Source organism: Felis catus, chromosome C2 (genome assembly GCF_018350175.1).
Source record: "Felis catus isolate Fca126 chromosome C2, F.catus_Fca126_mat1.0, whole genome shotgun sequence".
In the NCBI taxonomy this organism is placed as follows: domain Eukaryota; kingdom Metazoa; phylum Chordata; class Mammalia; order Carnivora; family Felidae; genus Felis; species Felis catus.
Genome location: NC_058376.1, coordinates 134089698 through 134106852, shown reverse-complemented (window position 1 = coordinate 134106852; position 17155 = coordinate 134089698). Strand labels below are relative to the sequence as shown.

Sequence of the window (17155 nt, the reverse complement as noted above, 5' to 3'; positions counted from 1 at the left end):
GGTTTTTCTCTTCATGCTGTCATTCTTCGCTTTTTGACAGCCCCTTCAAGCTGATCCTCTTTAGTGTTTACTGAAAATGTGTTGAAGAGATACGAATTGATGAAGTTGAGAGCTATAAGATGTTTCACAAGATTGTCAGCCCTAGGTCGGACCATCATCATGTTGTAAGTTGGGGTTGTTAGTGATACGATTCTTGCCTTTTCTTGAAGTTCCTATTGCAGTACAAGTGCCTTATTCATCACTTCTCTCTTTCTATAACAACAGCAATAAAAACAGAGAGTATTTCAAATTATTCCACTTAAGGTAAACGTTGTATGGTGCTTACATGGCTTGAGCTGTCTTTGGGGAATAGCGTCAAATAGGAAAATTTGAAGAAGGCAGAAAAATGACAGGAATGGTTGGAGTTGTTTTCATAAAGCCAGGAAAGAGATAAACCCTTTAGCCTCATCTTTCCAGCTAGTATCTGAAAAAATCCCACCAGATTTTCTCAGAAAAGTTGTAATGGAATGTATCTATTATAAATTTTACTTTATGAGAGGACCCACTGACAAGAATATCAGCTATCAATTTGAGATCAACTACTTAATTTACTTAATTGATAACATCCTGTTTAAGCTTTCTCATTTGAACTTTCCTCCATTTGAGTTCTAGAGACTAACCAACTACATAGGAAACAGCACTGAACAAAACCTAAATTTCAAGATATATTTAGGACTTACTCATTCAAAAGAAACTGACCTCTGATTAAACAAGGGAGAAGAGATTTCATTATGGCAGAGGTAATAGAGTTTGGTGCCCTAAAGAATTTCATTGAAGGATTTAATGTGTGTGTATGAATAGTCTTATTAAAATTATTGTCATTTGCTACCAACCATTGCTTTTGGTGTAAGAAAGCAAATAATGCAATATAGATAGTACGAGCATCCTGTTTCCTTCTCCTGTTTTCTCTTCCTTCCTTCCTTCCTTTTTTAAAATAAGATTTAATTATGAGCTTCTTGAAAAAAGGAAATATAGAGAGTAGCTTGAAAGAACATTTAAGGGGCGCCTGGGTGGCACAGTCGGTTAAGCGTCCAACTTCAGCCAGGTCACGATCTCGCGGTCCATGAGTTCAAGCCCCGCGTCGGGCTCTGGGCTGATGGCTCAGAGCCTGGAGCCTGTTTCCGATTCTGTGTCTCCCTCTCTCTCTGCCCCTCGCCCGTTCATGCTCTGTCTCTCTCTGTCCCAAAAATAAATAAACGTTGAAAAAAAATTTTTTTAAAGAAAAAAAAAAAAGAAAGAACATTTAAGAGAGTATCAACAAGGCTTAGTGAATAATTAGCTATGGATGATGAGCAATTCATTGTATTTCCCAGATATCCGCCTATTGATTGAGTTAGTGGGAAAATGTATGAGTTGAGGAAGTTTGCAACAGTAACTAGGTATAAGAAGGTTAGATAATTAGTTGATTTTGAGTAGGTTGTGGGATATCCAGGTAGGGATGTGCAGAAGGCAATTGGGAATGTGTGTCTAGTGCTCAAAGAAGAACTTGGAACCAGAAATAGAGATTTCTAAATCTAAATCTAAATTGTAGTTGAGGGACTATAGGTGATCTCAAGGAATAATATGTTGAGGAGATGAGAAGAGAGCTGGGAGGGGAAACATAAGACATAATAATAGGGGCAAGAGGAAAGAGCATATGGAGAAGACTTAAAATGTGGGAAAACCATGAGAAGATAGAATTACAGTGGCCTAAGGATTGATAATTCCAAGAACATGGAAATAGTGACAAATGCTGTAAAGAGATCAACCAAAACAAAAAACAGTTAACACTGTTGAAAATTGCTGCTGTATTTAGGGTGTACATTGAAGGGGAAATAAAAGCGTCCTTTCAGATTGAAACAATGCCATGAAAAATATTTTAAAAAAACAAGCAAAAAGACTGTTGATGATCGAGAAATAATAAGGGAGAAGTAGAGATAGTATGGAACCTACAGATGAAAATAAATCAGTAACACCATGCTGTTGATAATAAAGGGATAATTCTTCTCAAATGCATAGATAATGTGGCATTTTTTCAACTAGATCCTTACTAAAGTAATAAGTCCAGTTTTTCATTCTACATTTTGAGATGTGAAATGTTATAAAATATTATTTGAAGACATATAAACTGATTATTTAGAAGAAACAGATAACACTAGGGAAAAAAATGATCAAAGCTATGTACTTGAATCTGAGATTATTTAGCCCAAAAAGAAGACTGAGAATTAAGAATGTTCTTGGGGCCGCCTGGGTAGCTCAGTCGGTTGAGCATCCAACTTCGGCTCAGGTCATGATCTCGAAGCCTGTGAGTTCGAGCCCCGCATCAGGCTCTGTGCTGACAGCTCAGAGCTTGGAACCTGCTTCTGATTCTGTGTCTCCCTCTCTGTCTGCCCCTCCCTCACTCATACTCTGTCTCTCTCTCCTTCAAAAATAAATAAACATTTAAAAAATTAAAAAAAAAAAAAAGAATGTTCTTCAAACTTTCATGAACCATTACGTAAATGAGAGCATTCCCTGGTATATGTAGCCGGGAAAGGTTTGAAGATCGAAATGGACTCAGTTCCTCAGTTGCTATCTCCATGACTTTAGGGAGACTACTTCATACCGCTCTGAACCTGTTTCTTTACCTGTAAAATGGTGAAACATTTGTTGCAAAAATTCTGTGATTATGAGATAGTGTTTGTAAAGGGCCCGCTATGATCTGGCACCCGGTAGAGGATACCTGATGCCGTGTGTGCTTTCTCTTGGAGAAAGTAGCAAGACTAGTAGACTTGAATCTATTTATGGCATATTTAAGCTGTGGGTTTTTTTCTTTAAATTTAGTATTTAAGTGGGGCCTCACAAATGAGCAAGGTTATTCCTAAACCTCTTAATTTTCTTTTTTTTTCAACGTTTATTTATTTTTGGGACAGAGAGAGACAGAGCATGAACGGGGGAGAGGCAAAGAGAGAGGGAGACACAGAATCGGAAACAGGCTCCAGGCTCTGAGCCATCAGCCCAGAGCCCGACGCGGGGCTCGAACTCACGGACCGCGAGATCGTGACCTGGCTGAAGTCAGATGCTTAACCGACTGCGCCACCCAGGCGCCCCAAAACCTCTCAATTTTCAAGTGTCATTTACATAGAAAATTTCCCCAAATAACTTAATGGTACAGCATACTATGTGTTGATTTTTTAAAAAAATTGTCTGTTGCTTTCTATGTAACCTACATACAGATAAAGTGAGAGGGTTCTAGAAATCATTAGTCATTAAATAGTACAGTCTAGAAAAAGAAGTTACAATTTAATAGCTGACGAGAGCTCTAAGAATGACAAAATCAGTTAAGTTCATTCTTTCCTCACTGTGGTGCACAGTCCTCCCTGATTTCCCTGAAGAAATCATATCCCCCTATTGCGCACTCTGATGGCACCATATACCTCCTTTTCTAAACATTCAGCACAGACTCAGTCCTACGTTAATATATGTACTTATTTGATTGTCTCATCCTCTAGTATAAACTCCTTCAGGGATTTATTTCTGGGCTCTCTATCCTGTTCTGTTGATCTGTGTGTCTGTTTTTGTGCCAGTACCATTCTGCTTTGATTAGTATAGCTTTGTAGTAGATCTTGAAATCTAGGTTTGTGGTATCTCCAGTTTTGTTCTTTTTCAAGATTGCTTTGTCTGTTCAGGGTCTCTTGTGGTTCCATATAAGTTTTAGGGTTATTTGTTCTAGTTCTATGTAAAATGCTATCAGTATTTTGATATGGGTTGCATTAAATCTGTAGATTGCTTTAGGTACTATGGACATTTTAACAATATTTGTTCTCCCAATTCATGAGCATGGAATGTCTTTCCTTTTGTTTGTGTCATCTTCAGTTTCTTTCATCAGTGTTTTACAGTTTATGTAAAGGGGGCTAAGGTCTTTCGTCTCCATGGCTAAGTTTATTCCTAGGTATTTTATTCTTTTTGGTGCACTTGTAAATGGGATTGCTTTCTTAATTTCTCTTCTGATTCATTATTCGCGTATAGAAATGCAACAGATTTCAGTATGTTGTTTTTGTATCCTGCAACCTTACTGAATATATCTATCAGTTCTAGTAGCTTTTGGTGGAGTCTTTACGGTTTTCCATATGTAGTATCCTATCACCTCTGCAGCTATTTCTTTAAAAGCCAGACTCTGGCAAACTCTTTGGTTTACCCAGTCCATTGAGCACATACCGGGTACGAGACACTTTGCTGGAGCCAGATACTATACAATTGGTGATGTGGACCTGGGGTCTGACCTCAGTGAACTTACACTCTGCGTGGAAGGTAGACATGCACACAACTAACCATAATGCAACACAAGATGAAACAGATGCGAAAGTAACTTAAAACCAGCATGCTGTCAGAATGGAGAGACTGGAGTAAAGTGGAAATTCACAAAAGGCTTCATGAGGAGGTGGTATTTGGAGCTGAGAATGAGAAGGATTTCAGAAAGTGGAGAACAAGTGAGTAGACGAGTCTAACCTGAGGGGACAGCTTACCTGAAGTCTGGTGATATGGGAAATGTCCATAGTTAGTTGTGAGTGAAAGGTAGCATATATAACGAATAATATGAGAAGTATTTTAGGGCCCAGATCATGGAGGTCCTTGAATGTCATACTAAGAAATTGGAACTTTATTTGATTTGCATTTGAGACCTGATTCAGAACCAAGGAAGGTAGTAAAAGAAAATCAGGCCTAAATTTTTGAAAGGTGATTCTGGTGACATTATATGTATGAATCACTGGGAAACCAGATTAGAGACTTGGAATACTCAAGGCAAAAAATAAGACACAGTCTGAACTACAGGGAGGGTCATGATCATGCAGTAGTATGGTTTTGTCATAGGAGTCATAGAGAAGGCATATTGATAGAACTTGCTCGGCCCAGATTTTTATGTTCTGGGTCTAAGGTTCTGTCTAAGAGGCAGTCTGAAATGGTGACACCAGAGATGGAGGTTTAGGGCTTTTTGTGTGGAGACGTGATAGTGGAAAGATGAACATAAAAAGGATTGGACAGAAAGGATTGAAATTGAGGGTATATTCACAAGGAGTTACTTTGCCAGATCTGTAAGATTACACGAGTGAGTAAGTGAGTGAGTGAGTGTGTGTTTTGTAGAGAAATCCTATAGTTGGTGCCATTTAAGGCTTCCAAATGACTTTTAAGTGTCAGACTTATCTGACTTCCCAGATCTTCAAAGGCATGTGTGGAAAGAACCAGTCCTACCAGAGGTCAAAATGACTCACTAAGAAAAGTAAGCATGACACCATTTGATAGACTTTTGGTAAAAGAATGGCAGCTTCAGCCAGACTTGTAAAGTGTTCTGCATGTTATTTAACCTATTATATGTGTGCTAGGAGTACAAAAAAACTAAACTGAGAAAGATATGAAATACCTTTTATCTTGTATCTTAAGTAACGTTGAAGAGATTAAGTTTTATTTTTAGTTTAGTGCAGATAAGTATTATAAAGAGGAAATCAAATGAACCCCATACATAAGCCTGTTATAGAGATAACTCCCAATAATAGTGTATGGGAATGGAGTGCTATGACACAAGTTAAGGAAATGAGGGCTCAAACTCTCCACACCCTTGCCAACACTTGTTATTTCTGTCTTTTTATTATAGTGATTCTAATGGGTATCAAATAGTATCTCATTTTGGTTTTTATTTACATTTCCCTGGTGACTAATTATGTTGAACATCTTTGCATGTGCTTATGGGCCATTTGTACATGTTCTTTAGAGAAATGTCTCTTTGGATCCTTTGCCCATTTTAATTGTGTTGTCATTTTATTACTGAGTTGTAAGAGTTCTTTATATATTCTGGATTCACGACTCTGATACATGATTTGCAGATATTTTCTCTCATCTGTGGATCTTTTCACTTTCTTAACGGTGTCCTTTGAAGTACAAATGTTCGTAATGTTGATGAGGTCCAACAAATGATGAGAGTGTTGGTGCCATAGCTAAGAAATCATTGCCTAACCCAAGATCATGAAGATTTACTCCTGTGTTTTCTTCTGAGAGTTTGATAGTTTTAACTCTTACATTTAGGTCTGTGGTCTACTTTGAGCTAATGCTGTGTGTGATGGGAGGTAGGCTTCCATATTCATTCTTTTGCATGTGGGTATCCAGTTGTGCTTTTTGAAGACTGTTCTGTCCCCCATCAAATTGTCTTGCCCCCTTTCAAAAATTAATTAACCATAAATGTGAGGGGTTCTTTCTGGACTCTCAGTTCTGTTCCATTGATCTGTTTGTTCTTAATGCTAGTACCACACTGTCTTGATTACTGCAGCTTTGTAGTAAGTTTCAAAAATCAAGAATTATGAGTCCATGTACTCAGCTTAATCTTTTTAAAGATATTTTTTGCCATTCTGAGTCACTTGCATCCCCACATGAATTTTAAGATCCTCTTGTCAATTTTTGCAAACTATTTCTTTTAAAAAATGTTTACATAAAAAGAATTATACTTTGCTTTTTTATACTCCCCCCCCCTTTTCATCTTTAAGTCATCTCTCAAGGGTATTCTAAATACAGCGTCCATCAGGAACTAAGAGCTCTGTGCTTCTACATAGAATAACTACTGGAGAAGGATGGCCTCCAAAGATTCCTCTTAATCTAGATGGGTGATTACTTAAGTCCTTCTCATTCTCCTTTCTGAATCACAACAAAGTATGCAGCTCTGTTTCCGCTCACTGCTTCACCGTTCTAACCAGGGGTATCTTGGACCCCAACTAACTGATTTGATTCTTCGGGAAAAAAATGAGGTCCTGAAAGTTATCTTTGTGGAGCATTTATGGCTGTGGACTAAAAGAAAGTTCAGCTGCCTCTAAAACAAAACAAAACAAAACAAAACAAAACAAAACAGTGGTGAGTGGACAGCCCCACTTATGGAGACCCCGTCCGTAAATCTGGGAGCTATCAGTTGCTCCACACCAATAGGGAAGTTAGAGAAGTCGGAGAAGCTAGCACACAAAGAGTGGGCTCTCCAGAAGTAGACCTCTTGCTTCACCATAGTCAAGCATTTCCTCGTCCTCCTCACCCTCACCGCCCCTCACAACGTCGCCTCACTTCTCATTCATTCAGATAAGGTACTAGATGCTACCCAGGGTGAAACCTGTACTTCTGAACAGCCCTCCTCCCAAATAGTGTTTCTCTCCAGGCCGGCATTCACCTGGTGCTATACAGCTATGCCAGTTGTTAAAATATTGAAGTACTTTGATGTCAGTGGTTAGAGAAATCCAGTGTCTGAGGGGTTACAGCCTGGCACCAGCAGCAGCTCTCCAGACATCTCCTCCTGGCTCCCAGTTGGCCCTAATTGGTCTCTGCCTGTGCTACAGCAGTTGTTTTATATTTGACTATTGCCTCTGCACACATTTATACAGTGAAAAGGGTTGATAAACTAATCCAATGGTGTCCTTCAGGCCCTGCCTTCCCAAGAAGAAAGCTGTTACCCAAAGCCACCTTTCAGGTTTCTGAGAAAAGCCCCCAATTGGTGTGTGGATGGAATTCGGGGCTTCTAAGAACTTGGATAGGAAAGGTTTATTTTTTCACTTCATTTTCACCAAGCCCTCACTAAAACTTAGTATTTGCTTCAGCTAGGGACAAAGACAACAAACCGCACTAGTAGCGACAGCACCCGAAACATTTTCACTAGTAGCAATCACAGATATTTTGTATCACGTTACGGTTGATGAGCATATCTTGAAATGCCATTTACATTCATCACTACTTCTAAATTATAGTAGTGATTAGCCAGCCGCTATATCTTATTTAATACATTAATATAAAAGTGCATGTCACTATGTTATAGATTTGTTCGATATTTTGATTACTGTATTTCAACATAATTGGTTTCCTTTATAACCCTATTTATTTTATATATTTAAAAGCATTATTCTGAAAAGGGGGCTGAAGTCTTCACCAGAAAACAGAGTAGTCCACAGCACAGAAAAGATTAAGGACCCCTAGCATAGACCGGCCGTGTGAGCAGCGTGCAGTGGATGTGCTAGTTATTATCACTGGATATTGGAAGGGGTGTGGTTTTAAGATTTTAAGACTGACATGTATCCAAAGTCGCTGATTAAAAAGAAAACATTTTATGACACTAGCTACTCTTAAGAGAAATTCATGTCTGATACCGGTGTTCTTTTTTTTTACAATGATACCTGAAATCCTGAATAAAGTAATCAAGAAAGGCAAAAGTCCATCTATAGGAACTCTTCTCTACGGTCTCTGTGGTCTCGCTTGACATACTTTCTTAAGTAGGGATTGCTGTTACTCAGGAGAATATAACTAGTCTGGGTGTTATTTATGGTTGTTGTCTGATTTCTTTCCTCATTTTGACATTTTTAAAATTCAGTACTGATACTTCATTGCTATACTAGGAAGCATCACAAAAAATACAGTGTACGTGAATGACCTTCGTGAGAGTGGATTTATATAATAAATGAATGTTTTTAATTTCAAGATGTTTCATCATTGAAACTACCCCCCAAATTGCAAAGAAGTGTGGCTGTGTGAGGCTTCCTTTTACCAGGCTCAGTGTGCAGGACTTTAGTTTTGGTTGCCTTGACAATTGCAAAGCAGGTAATGAAAGGGCAGAGGATAGGGAAAAGAAGATGGGAGCAACATTTCTCAAACCAGGGTTCTCATTCCCATAGAATCATGTAGACTTCTTCTTGGGAGTTCAAAAGCCCTAAAGCCAGTTTTAAATTGCCTCTGTTCTGATGATACTTTGTTTAAACTTCCTGTAACATACCTAAGATAACACTTTACAATGCTAATTTCTCTAGCAGAGATTTTAGCTTCTAAGTCACAAATTGGAATATTTAGGAATATTTTTTGAGATTACCTCTTTCCTTTTTCTTTTACATCATTGAAGGCTGGGAACCACTCTTGGGCAAAGACAAATGGGTTTCCATATTTCTTTAAACCATTGAAGTAACACTTCTCCCCCATTCTGCTCACATTTAAGGAAAGAAAAAGGTAAAGAGTTCAGTACTGCTAAAAAGAGCTAACCAACTATTTAAAAGTAATATTTTGAGGCCCAGTTTTAGTAACAAAGAAAACATGTAGACCTAAACTGCTTTGCTATGCATATATATATATATGTGCATATATATTGGGGGGCATGTTAATCTGGCATCTTTCCGCATGCTAAATTCAAAAATGTAAATATATTTTAAAAAAGGAAAAAATTGTATTTCTCTTTTGGTGTCTATTTATTGTGTGAAGCTACAGTCGAGCATAACGCACAGGTGGTTTAAAATGCTTCTCTGCCATCTGAGATCTCGGCTTGCCAGGGTATAGATGGGGATGTCACTTTAGGGAATTGGGCTTATTCAGTATGTAAAATGAGGCTGGCATGGGTTCAGAGGTTTTGTCTGTGTCTTTACCCAATTAATGATTTTTTGCTTCCCCCCCCCTTTTTTTTAACTTTTTTAAGGCCTTTAAATTTTTCTTTTTTTAAGTTTTAATCCGTAGATGCGTAGATTAGAACTACCTGAATATTTCTGTCAATTGCACTAAGCTTCTTAATACCTAGTATTCATAATACATATTTCCTATCAAACCACATCAGAATTATCAATATATAAACCAGAGGTCACTTTAATTCTGTCTGGTATTGAAATAATAGTCTAATTTACAACCTTGTCACAAAGGTTTATTTTCTTTTTTTGGTGAAGATCTACGTTAACTTGATGAATGCATTTTGGATTTGTAATAGTGCAAAAAAAAACTAGATTTTATTTTTCCAAATCTGATATTTTGTGAGCTTTTTTTATTACCAAGTATTTGACATTTAATTCATGATATGGATTGTTTTAAGGAAAGAAAGGAAAAGTGGTTTAGGTAAGGAAGGTATGGTTCAGTACACTATTTATACATAAATATGTGTAGTAAAATGAGTATTATCTCAATAACAATTAATGTAAAGAGAAAATGAACTCCTGGATAAATGACAGGGAAGGAAATAAAATGCAAGCCTAGGTTTGACAGCAGTATCTACATAATACCGCTCATTTTATTTTTATATATATTTTTTCTTAAGTGTGAATTTTGTGAGCATTTAGGATCATAATGTCTGCCTTTTTGATCCACTGTGTTACTGTATCTAATTTTAATGAAGAGGGCAGTATGTGGCAATAAGAAACAGAAATAGTGAGACCTTTGTGGACCCTCTAGCAATCAGTGAATATCAGATCGCAAATTTCCCCAGCTTTAATTACAGGCAAAAGAAAAGATAAAATTAGCATTTTAATATAGAAATATCTTAGGCTTTAGGAGAATTATGATAAATCTAATGTTGCCTAGCGAACCAAAGAGGGAATATTACAACAAACTGTCTCCTTAGGAATATTTGTTTAAATAAAGGCAACAATACTTCATCCTTATCTTTTTTTGGATAATTATCACTATTTCAGGCTGTTCTTTGTTCCAGGTTTAAAATACCTTTAGTTAAAAAAAAAAAAAGTAATTGGCAGTGTTTGTTTTCTATAAAACTACAAGAAGGGAAAAATTCTGTTTGCTTGGCACTAACAGGATAATTTCAGGGGGAGTTTTTGCTCTTCGGCTCCAGTTCACTGGTGCCGTGGCATCCCTGTTCTTGGAAGCATTTGGGTTATCTCGTTTCACTTACAGCCTACTAAACTAATTCCTCTTCCATGGCTGAGGTTTGCCCACCTGTCTCCCCTAAAACACCTGCAACATATGTTTGCATAACCCTGTAATGCCTTGCCTTTGGGGTCCTAAGAAATTCCCCCAGAGCTTTTTGCTTATAAACAGCTGAGCAATTCGTTTTTCTAATGACGGTTGCTTTTCCCCCAGCATTGAGGCAATAACATATTCACTAAAATAAGAGTCTCATTTTTCATCAAAGAGAAATGTTCGACATATTTTTACAGTGCTGCTTCTCCTCCTGAGCTCTTATTTTTTTCCCCTTTTCTAATCTGGCTGAAAATTAAGAGTTGGTAGCAAGGTAATAGGGGAGTGAAAGCGAAGTAATTCTTCATTTGTCAAATATTTTCTTTTCTTCATGCCAAACATACATTATATTGTAAATATAAGTCAATCTTTTCTATTAAACAAGTGCTACCGGAACTTTATCAGTTTAATTTAAGGTAAAAACTGTGATCAATAAATTAGAGAAGTGATAATAATTTGGACGTATTGCAGGAGATCGCTTTAATTATTACAACTTTATAAGCTGGTAAGCAACTATGCATTAATACGGTTTTACAATTTTTTTTAATTTATAAATATATGTACTCTTATGCTGAGAAGTAAAATAGCATCGTTCCCCACACAGGAGATCCAGTATGCATGAGAGATTTTCCTAAATATGCGTTTTGCTTTTACTTTTTTTACTTTTTTTTTTTTAACATTTATTTATTTTTGGGACAGAGAGAGACAGAGCATGAACGGGGGAGGGGCAGAGAGAGAGGGAGACACAGAATCGGAAACAGGCTCCAGGCTCTGAGCTGTCAGCCCAGAGCCCGATGCGGGGCTCGAACTCACGGACCGCGAGATCGTGACCTGAGCCGAAGTCGGCCGCTTAACCGACTGAGCCACCCAGGCGCCCCGCGTTTTGCTTTTCAAAAACACGTTTGATAAAAATCCACCCAAATTTATTTGTGATTTCCAGAAGTACAAAGCACCACTTTCTCTACCTACGGTTATCATGAATTTTAAGTTGTCAAACTGTCAGATCTGCTCTCAAATTAAAAGTCTGTGTGTCAGTGTTCAGTGTTACCAGAAGATAACCATAGCTTCCATTTCATTGAGTTTTTCTCGAGTGCCCAGCACTGGGCTGTGCACTTCGCGTTCATCGTCTCATTTGATTCTTACCACAAGTTTGCAGTGAGGGAACTACAGCTAAGAGTGTAACTGGCTCCTCACAGGGGCCCTGCTAGTGGGCGGAGCAGGGGGTCCGAGCAGGGGCCTCACTGACTGCTGATCCCTTGCCTCCCCTGCCTGGCAGCCTGTGCCTCTAAAGCAGATGAGTGAGGTTATGTTTACCCTACTTTAACTCCTAGTGGTACATTCATGAATTAGAAGTGGAATCACAAGGGTCACTGCAATTGCTTTTCTCTTGCTCCTTTTGGTTCTAGTGTGTTTGTAAATAGCCAGCCCTATGAAAGGCATTGTGTTGTTCCGAGTTCTGAGAGGAATACTTTACACTCTTTTCCTTCTATAGTCTCCATATAACGATTCAAACGGAGATAGTCATCTTCAAATGAGGATGAGCTCAGTTGAGGGACCGATCTAGAAAGTACTATTTGTAATGACCTTTGTTGGATGAGTTTGATTTCACCAGGCTGAGAACAGGAAAACTGTCATGTAGCATCTTGTAGTTAATTATTCCTGTAGCATCTTTTGGTTACTTGTACTTAGTGTGGGTTAACATTTAAATATTTGTATACTACCACACAAAGTGAGCATCAACTTAAAATACTGAAATATTCATGGGGGGAAGAGTGGCAGAGGGAGGAGGGTGATGTGCCGATCTGTGACTTCCATTATAGATTAGAGCACAGGGGAGTTGTCCACCGTCAGAAGTCATACTCCGTAAGGGGCAGGGTATTTGTTTTACCTGAAATTACATTAAGGAGCAGCTTACTAGCATATAATACAGACCTCAGAAGTGTAGAACGTTAGTTAACTGTAATGGAGAGGTTAGATAGATTCCGATCAGTTTCAGCCCTTACATTCATTGATTGCTGTCCTTTAAGTACTGTTTGTAAATTGATTTTGTAATCATGCCAAATTAACAAAAGCATTTTGGAAATTCACAAGTACAGCATGGGTTGGGTTGGGTTTTCGCATATACTTCCTTCTAAGACACTTGTTTCTGCTTCTGTAAGTCATTCTGTCCCAAGGCTTTAAGATGCCTCCCAAAACCCAGCCTGTCTGTAGAATGGGTGGGATTTTCAGCATTCTTCTTCTATTGAAATAAAATAAAATGCTCAAGAGAAAGCTTTAAAAAGAGCTCCAACAGCTTGTTAACAGAGAAGAATTGAGTGAGTGGTACTTGGTAGTTAACTAGCTACAATCTTGTAGAAGATCTATCTCTAGTCCATTCGGGTTGGTCTAGGAAAGGCATGGTAAACTCAGGGTGAACTGAATTTGTGGTTTCTGCATCTTCACCTATAATTTAATATAGACTTCCCAGGTAACGGAACGTAATCGGTATTCCTCGTACACAAATCAATGTCAGTTATGATCACCATTTTGCTATCTTTTGCCCAAAGAAAAATTCACCGAGTGTGTTTCTTTTGTATAATACACATTGGTTTGGAAAAGCCTGTAATAGTCAAACTCCTGTCTGTATGAAAATACATTTAAAATAATTAGCAATTGTTCCTGCCCGTGCTGTTGACATCACATGTCCTGCACGATGAAAAATTATAACTGTCATGGAGTCCAATCTTTCTTACATACAGAGCTTTATATATGCACAATTCTACTGGCTCATATTTTAGAGGAAAGTCCAGATATTGAAAAATTAAAAATCAGAACTGTTATATTTCTATAAAATTTTATTTGTAAAAAAATCCTTTTAAATATGAAAAGTGAGTATCTCTTTACTTTTAAAATGTTTCAGTTGCATAAAGTTAGAATTATGCTCATTTAATCCGATGCCCCTAAGGAAACCATTGTTATCATTTTGGTAAATAGCTGTGCGGAAGGATATCATTCCAAAATTTCTTGACTTTTTCAAACCTTATTCAGAAGAGACAAAAGGAACTTAATTAAAAGAGAAGAATTACAGGTAGATTGAAGAGCTGTCAGGACTGAATCTTAATGTATAGCAGCGTTTGTGCCCTTTTTATGGTTCATGTCTATACATGTTGATTTTTGTAGCTACACGATTTTTTTTATGTGTATGTCAGACATTTAGTTCTGTGCTGTCCATTACAATAGGCACAAGCCACATGTGGCTATTGAGCACTTGAAGTATAGCTGGTCCAAATTGAGATGTGCTGTAAGTGTGATATATATAGTGGAGTTCAAAGACGGTACAAAAGGAAGAATGTAACAAACCTCAATGATTTTTATATTCATTACATGTTACAATGACAACATTTTGGATGTAGCGAATTAAATAAAATACTACATTTAATTAAACTTGTTCCTATTTTTTAATGTGGTTGCTAGAAAATTTTAAATCACATATGAAGCTTGCATTTGTGACCCACGATGTATTTCTGTTGGACAGTCTAGTCCAGATCATCTATCTGCTGACATATTTATGTTTTAGTAATAGCATCATCATCTCATAAAATCCTGTTCGATAACTTTCAACTATAACCTCTGATTTTATTTTCTTACATTTCAAATGCTGTTTTTCAACATGATCTTTTGATTCTCTTTTTTTTCTTTTTTTTTTTCATCCCAGTACAGAGATACTTTAAACTGCCTCTCGCTTTGATACTAGTAAGTCTCCTAGGAATTTAAATAGGCCTCTGTGAAAGCAATACTTGAGCCTCATTCATATGTTCAAGTTAGATCATTATTCCTAATAATGGCTTTAAGTGCTTAGATACATCAGCACTTCGTGTCTTGAATTGCTTGTCATTTCTTTATGAAGATGTTTCAAGAACTTGCTCCATGCAATCCCTTATTTCATTGTTTTCTAGCAAAAAGTAACATAACCTTTTATTAGTTTGTTGTTGGGAGTCGGAAGAAGTAAAGCCTTTTTATTCGCAAAAACAAAATGTATTTCCAGGTAGTGAGAATCTAAAGAGCAAAATGAGTCGTGAGTGATAGTCCTGCGAAAGTTATTTTTTTAAATAAATCATGAATGCCCTGGCAATCTGCCAGTAGCTTTAACCTCTATTTTATTTTCCCATTATACTTGGGTCCAGGTTGTCATCAGCTACCATGAGGAAACCTGTGTAATTCCTAGAGAGAGAAAAGTTGCACTGTTAGACTTAATAGTATGGTAGTCATGGAAGCATCAGTCCTCTTCATCAAGGCAATTCAGATTTGATTATTGTAGAACTGTGTTGAATACCAAACCAGTGGAGTAGTAGCTGGAGCTAAATCAAGGGATTGTCATTTTTGTCAGATGATTAGGGCTGACTTGGAAGAGATATGAAAGGGTTGAGCTGTGTAAATATTCTCTTTTCAGCAGAAAAAGAAAAGGTCCATCATGGCCATTAAGATGCAGATTGTTAGCTTGATGAATTTCAAACTATTTAACCTTAGCAATTATACACCCCCGCCTACATACAAGTATATCAGTGCCTTGGGATTATGGCTCCAAGGATTGATATCGAAGTGTATTGGTAATTTTCTATTAAGATGAAATGAAGCCTTTCTATGTCTAGATAGAGCTCTCAGAGGACAAGGCATGCTCTAGTTCAAAGTCCTACTCATTAACCTGAATTATAAGTTCAGGTAAACCCTGGAACACACTTATTTATAAGTTTTGTCAAACTTTTTAATGAAAAATCTATGTAATTTAACATTTTAGAGATGGTATTCGTTTTACTTATGATATTAACATAGTAACCGTTTTATAAACTAGAATTTATTTAATTTTTATTTGCCTGTGAGGGACTTGATACATTTAAATAATGGACACATTAAACGGTGGTAATATATTTAAATTGACAAACCTGACCTAATGATTTCAGGACATTTTTGCAATGTTTATGGATAATATCAAATGCCAGGAAGGCCAGTGTATTGCTGTTGGTATGAAAACGTGCATTGGTCAGTTTGACTTTCTATTTTGATGGTACTCTGCTAATATTTCCACTACTTTGGTACTTGTTAAACTCGTAAATAAGAACAGATGACATAGAAATTTCTAACTTTAAAAGAATTGCTGAATTCTAAAATAACACATTCGTTTTTGGAGAAGAAAGACTCGGTGCGCCATCTAGTGGGCATGTTTAGCATTCTGGTTATCAAAAACTAACGGCGATTTTTTTACTCTTCCTCCAAAAGGCAGCTTTCTTAACACTTTGTATCTCTCAGGCATTAGGCCTAGATTGTTCTTGTGTTACATCTCATATAATTTTTCAGTTTTGTCATAATTTTATCTCGTTGTATTTTGGAAAGTCATATTCAAAGTGATCAGAATCATCAGAAATAAATCTACTTATCTTGAGTACTGAGAAATGTATAGAATTGTTGAATCATTATATTGTCCATCTGAAACTAATATAACATAGTACATTAAGTATGCTTACAAAAATCTAATGACAGAAATAAATCTTTGTGAACTTTGAGACAGGTAGAAATAAAATCTATAAGATAATTTCAGTGTTTAATCACGACTAATTTCAGTGAAGGTAAACTTCAACAATGAAAGCAAAACCCAAGCATGCTAACTGTTGAACTTTGTTATCATATGTATTCTTTCCACAAAAACAGTTGTCTTTGTTCTTTTATGTCTTAATGTGTAATTTAAATAGCTTTATACATTTAAATTTCTTTTTTCTGTAGAGAAATCCAAGACCAGTGACTTACCAATTTCATCCAAATTTAGATTATTACAAAGCACGGGGAGCAGACCTCATGAATAAAAGCCGGTAAGTGCCCTTTCTCTGATGAAAGTTACAAGCCACAAAGATATTCTCTGAGATTTTCAGGAATTTTTACACATTTTGTGACAGTGAATTTAGAGATTTTAGTATATCAGTGGGCAATGACATCTTTATTAAATAAATCATCTGAGTTTTTTTTTAAGGCATGAGAAAATGTATACATTGATGTCAGTGGTAAGAAGAAAAATAGAAGAGTATTTGTTATAATTTGAAGTTAGGCAACTTCATTTTTCTAACACTAATAAACCTGAATAAATTGCGCCTTTATCTCTTTCCAGATTCTTGCTGTTGATTGAAAAGAGGCAGTTCTATAATATATTTTTAAATTATTTCAGTAACAAAATTAAAATTGGGTTTCCCAACTGTCTTTAGAACTACACAATATGCTTATAAATGCATCTTGTGTGTGCATTTGTGATTACATACATAGAAATTTTAAGGGTCACTGTAGGAATAAAAAAACATTAAAATTCTACTTTTAAAAGAAATTAACATTGGCATAAAGGGTTGATGAACAGTTTTGTTCTTTCATAATACTGTACTCAGATGTCTCAAGAGTTAACTTGTCAAAC

At 36.7% G+C, this 17155-nt stretch overlaps 1 protein-coding gene across 12 annotated transcripts in view; it reads left to right on the top strand.

Annotated features, from left to right (window-relative positions):
• Nucleotides 1-17155, top strand: part of TBC1D5 (TBC1 domain family member 5) — a 545542-nt gene that overhangs the window by 441301 nt on the left and 87086 nt on the right. For all 12 annotated transcript variants that reach the window (XM_019810740.3, XM_045037659.1, XM_019810743.3 and 9 more), the window contains one exon: nucleotides 16483-16568. In XM_019810740.3, coding sequence (XP_019666299.2) covers nucleotides 16483-16568 — 86 coding nt within the window. The remainder of the gene's footprint in view (nucleotides 1-16482; nucleotides 16569-17155) is intronic.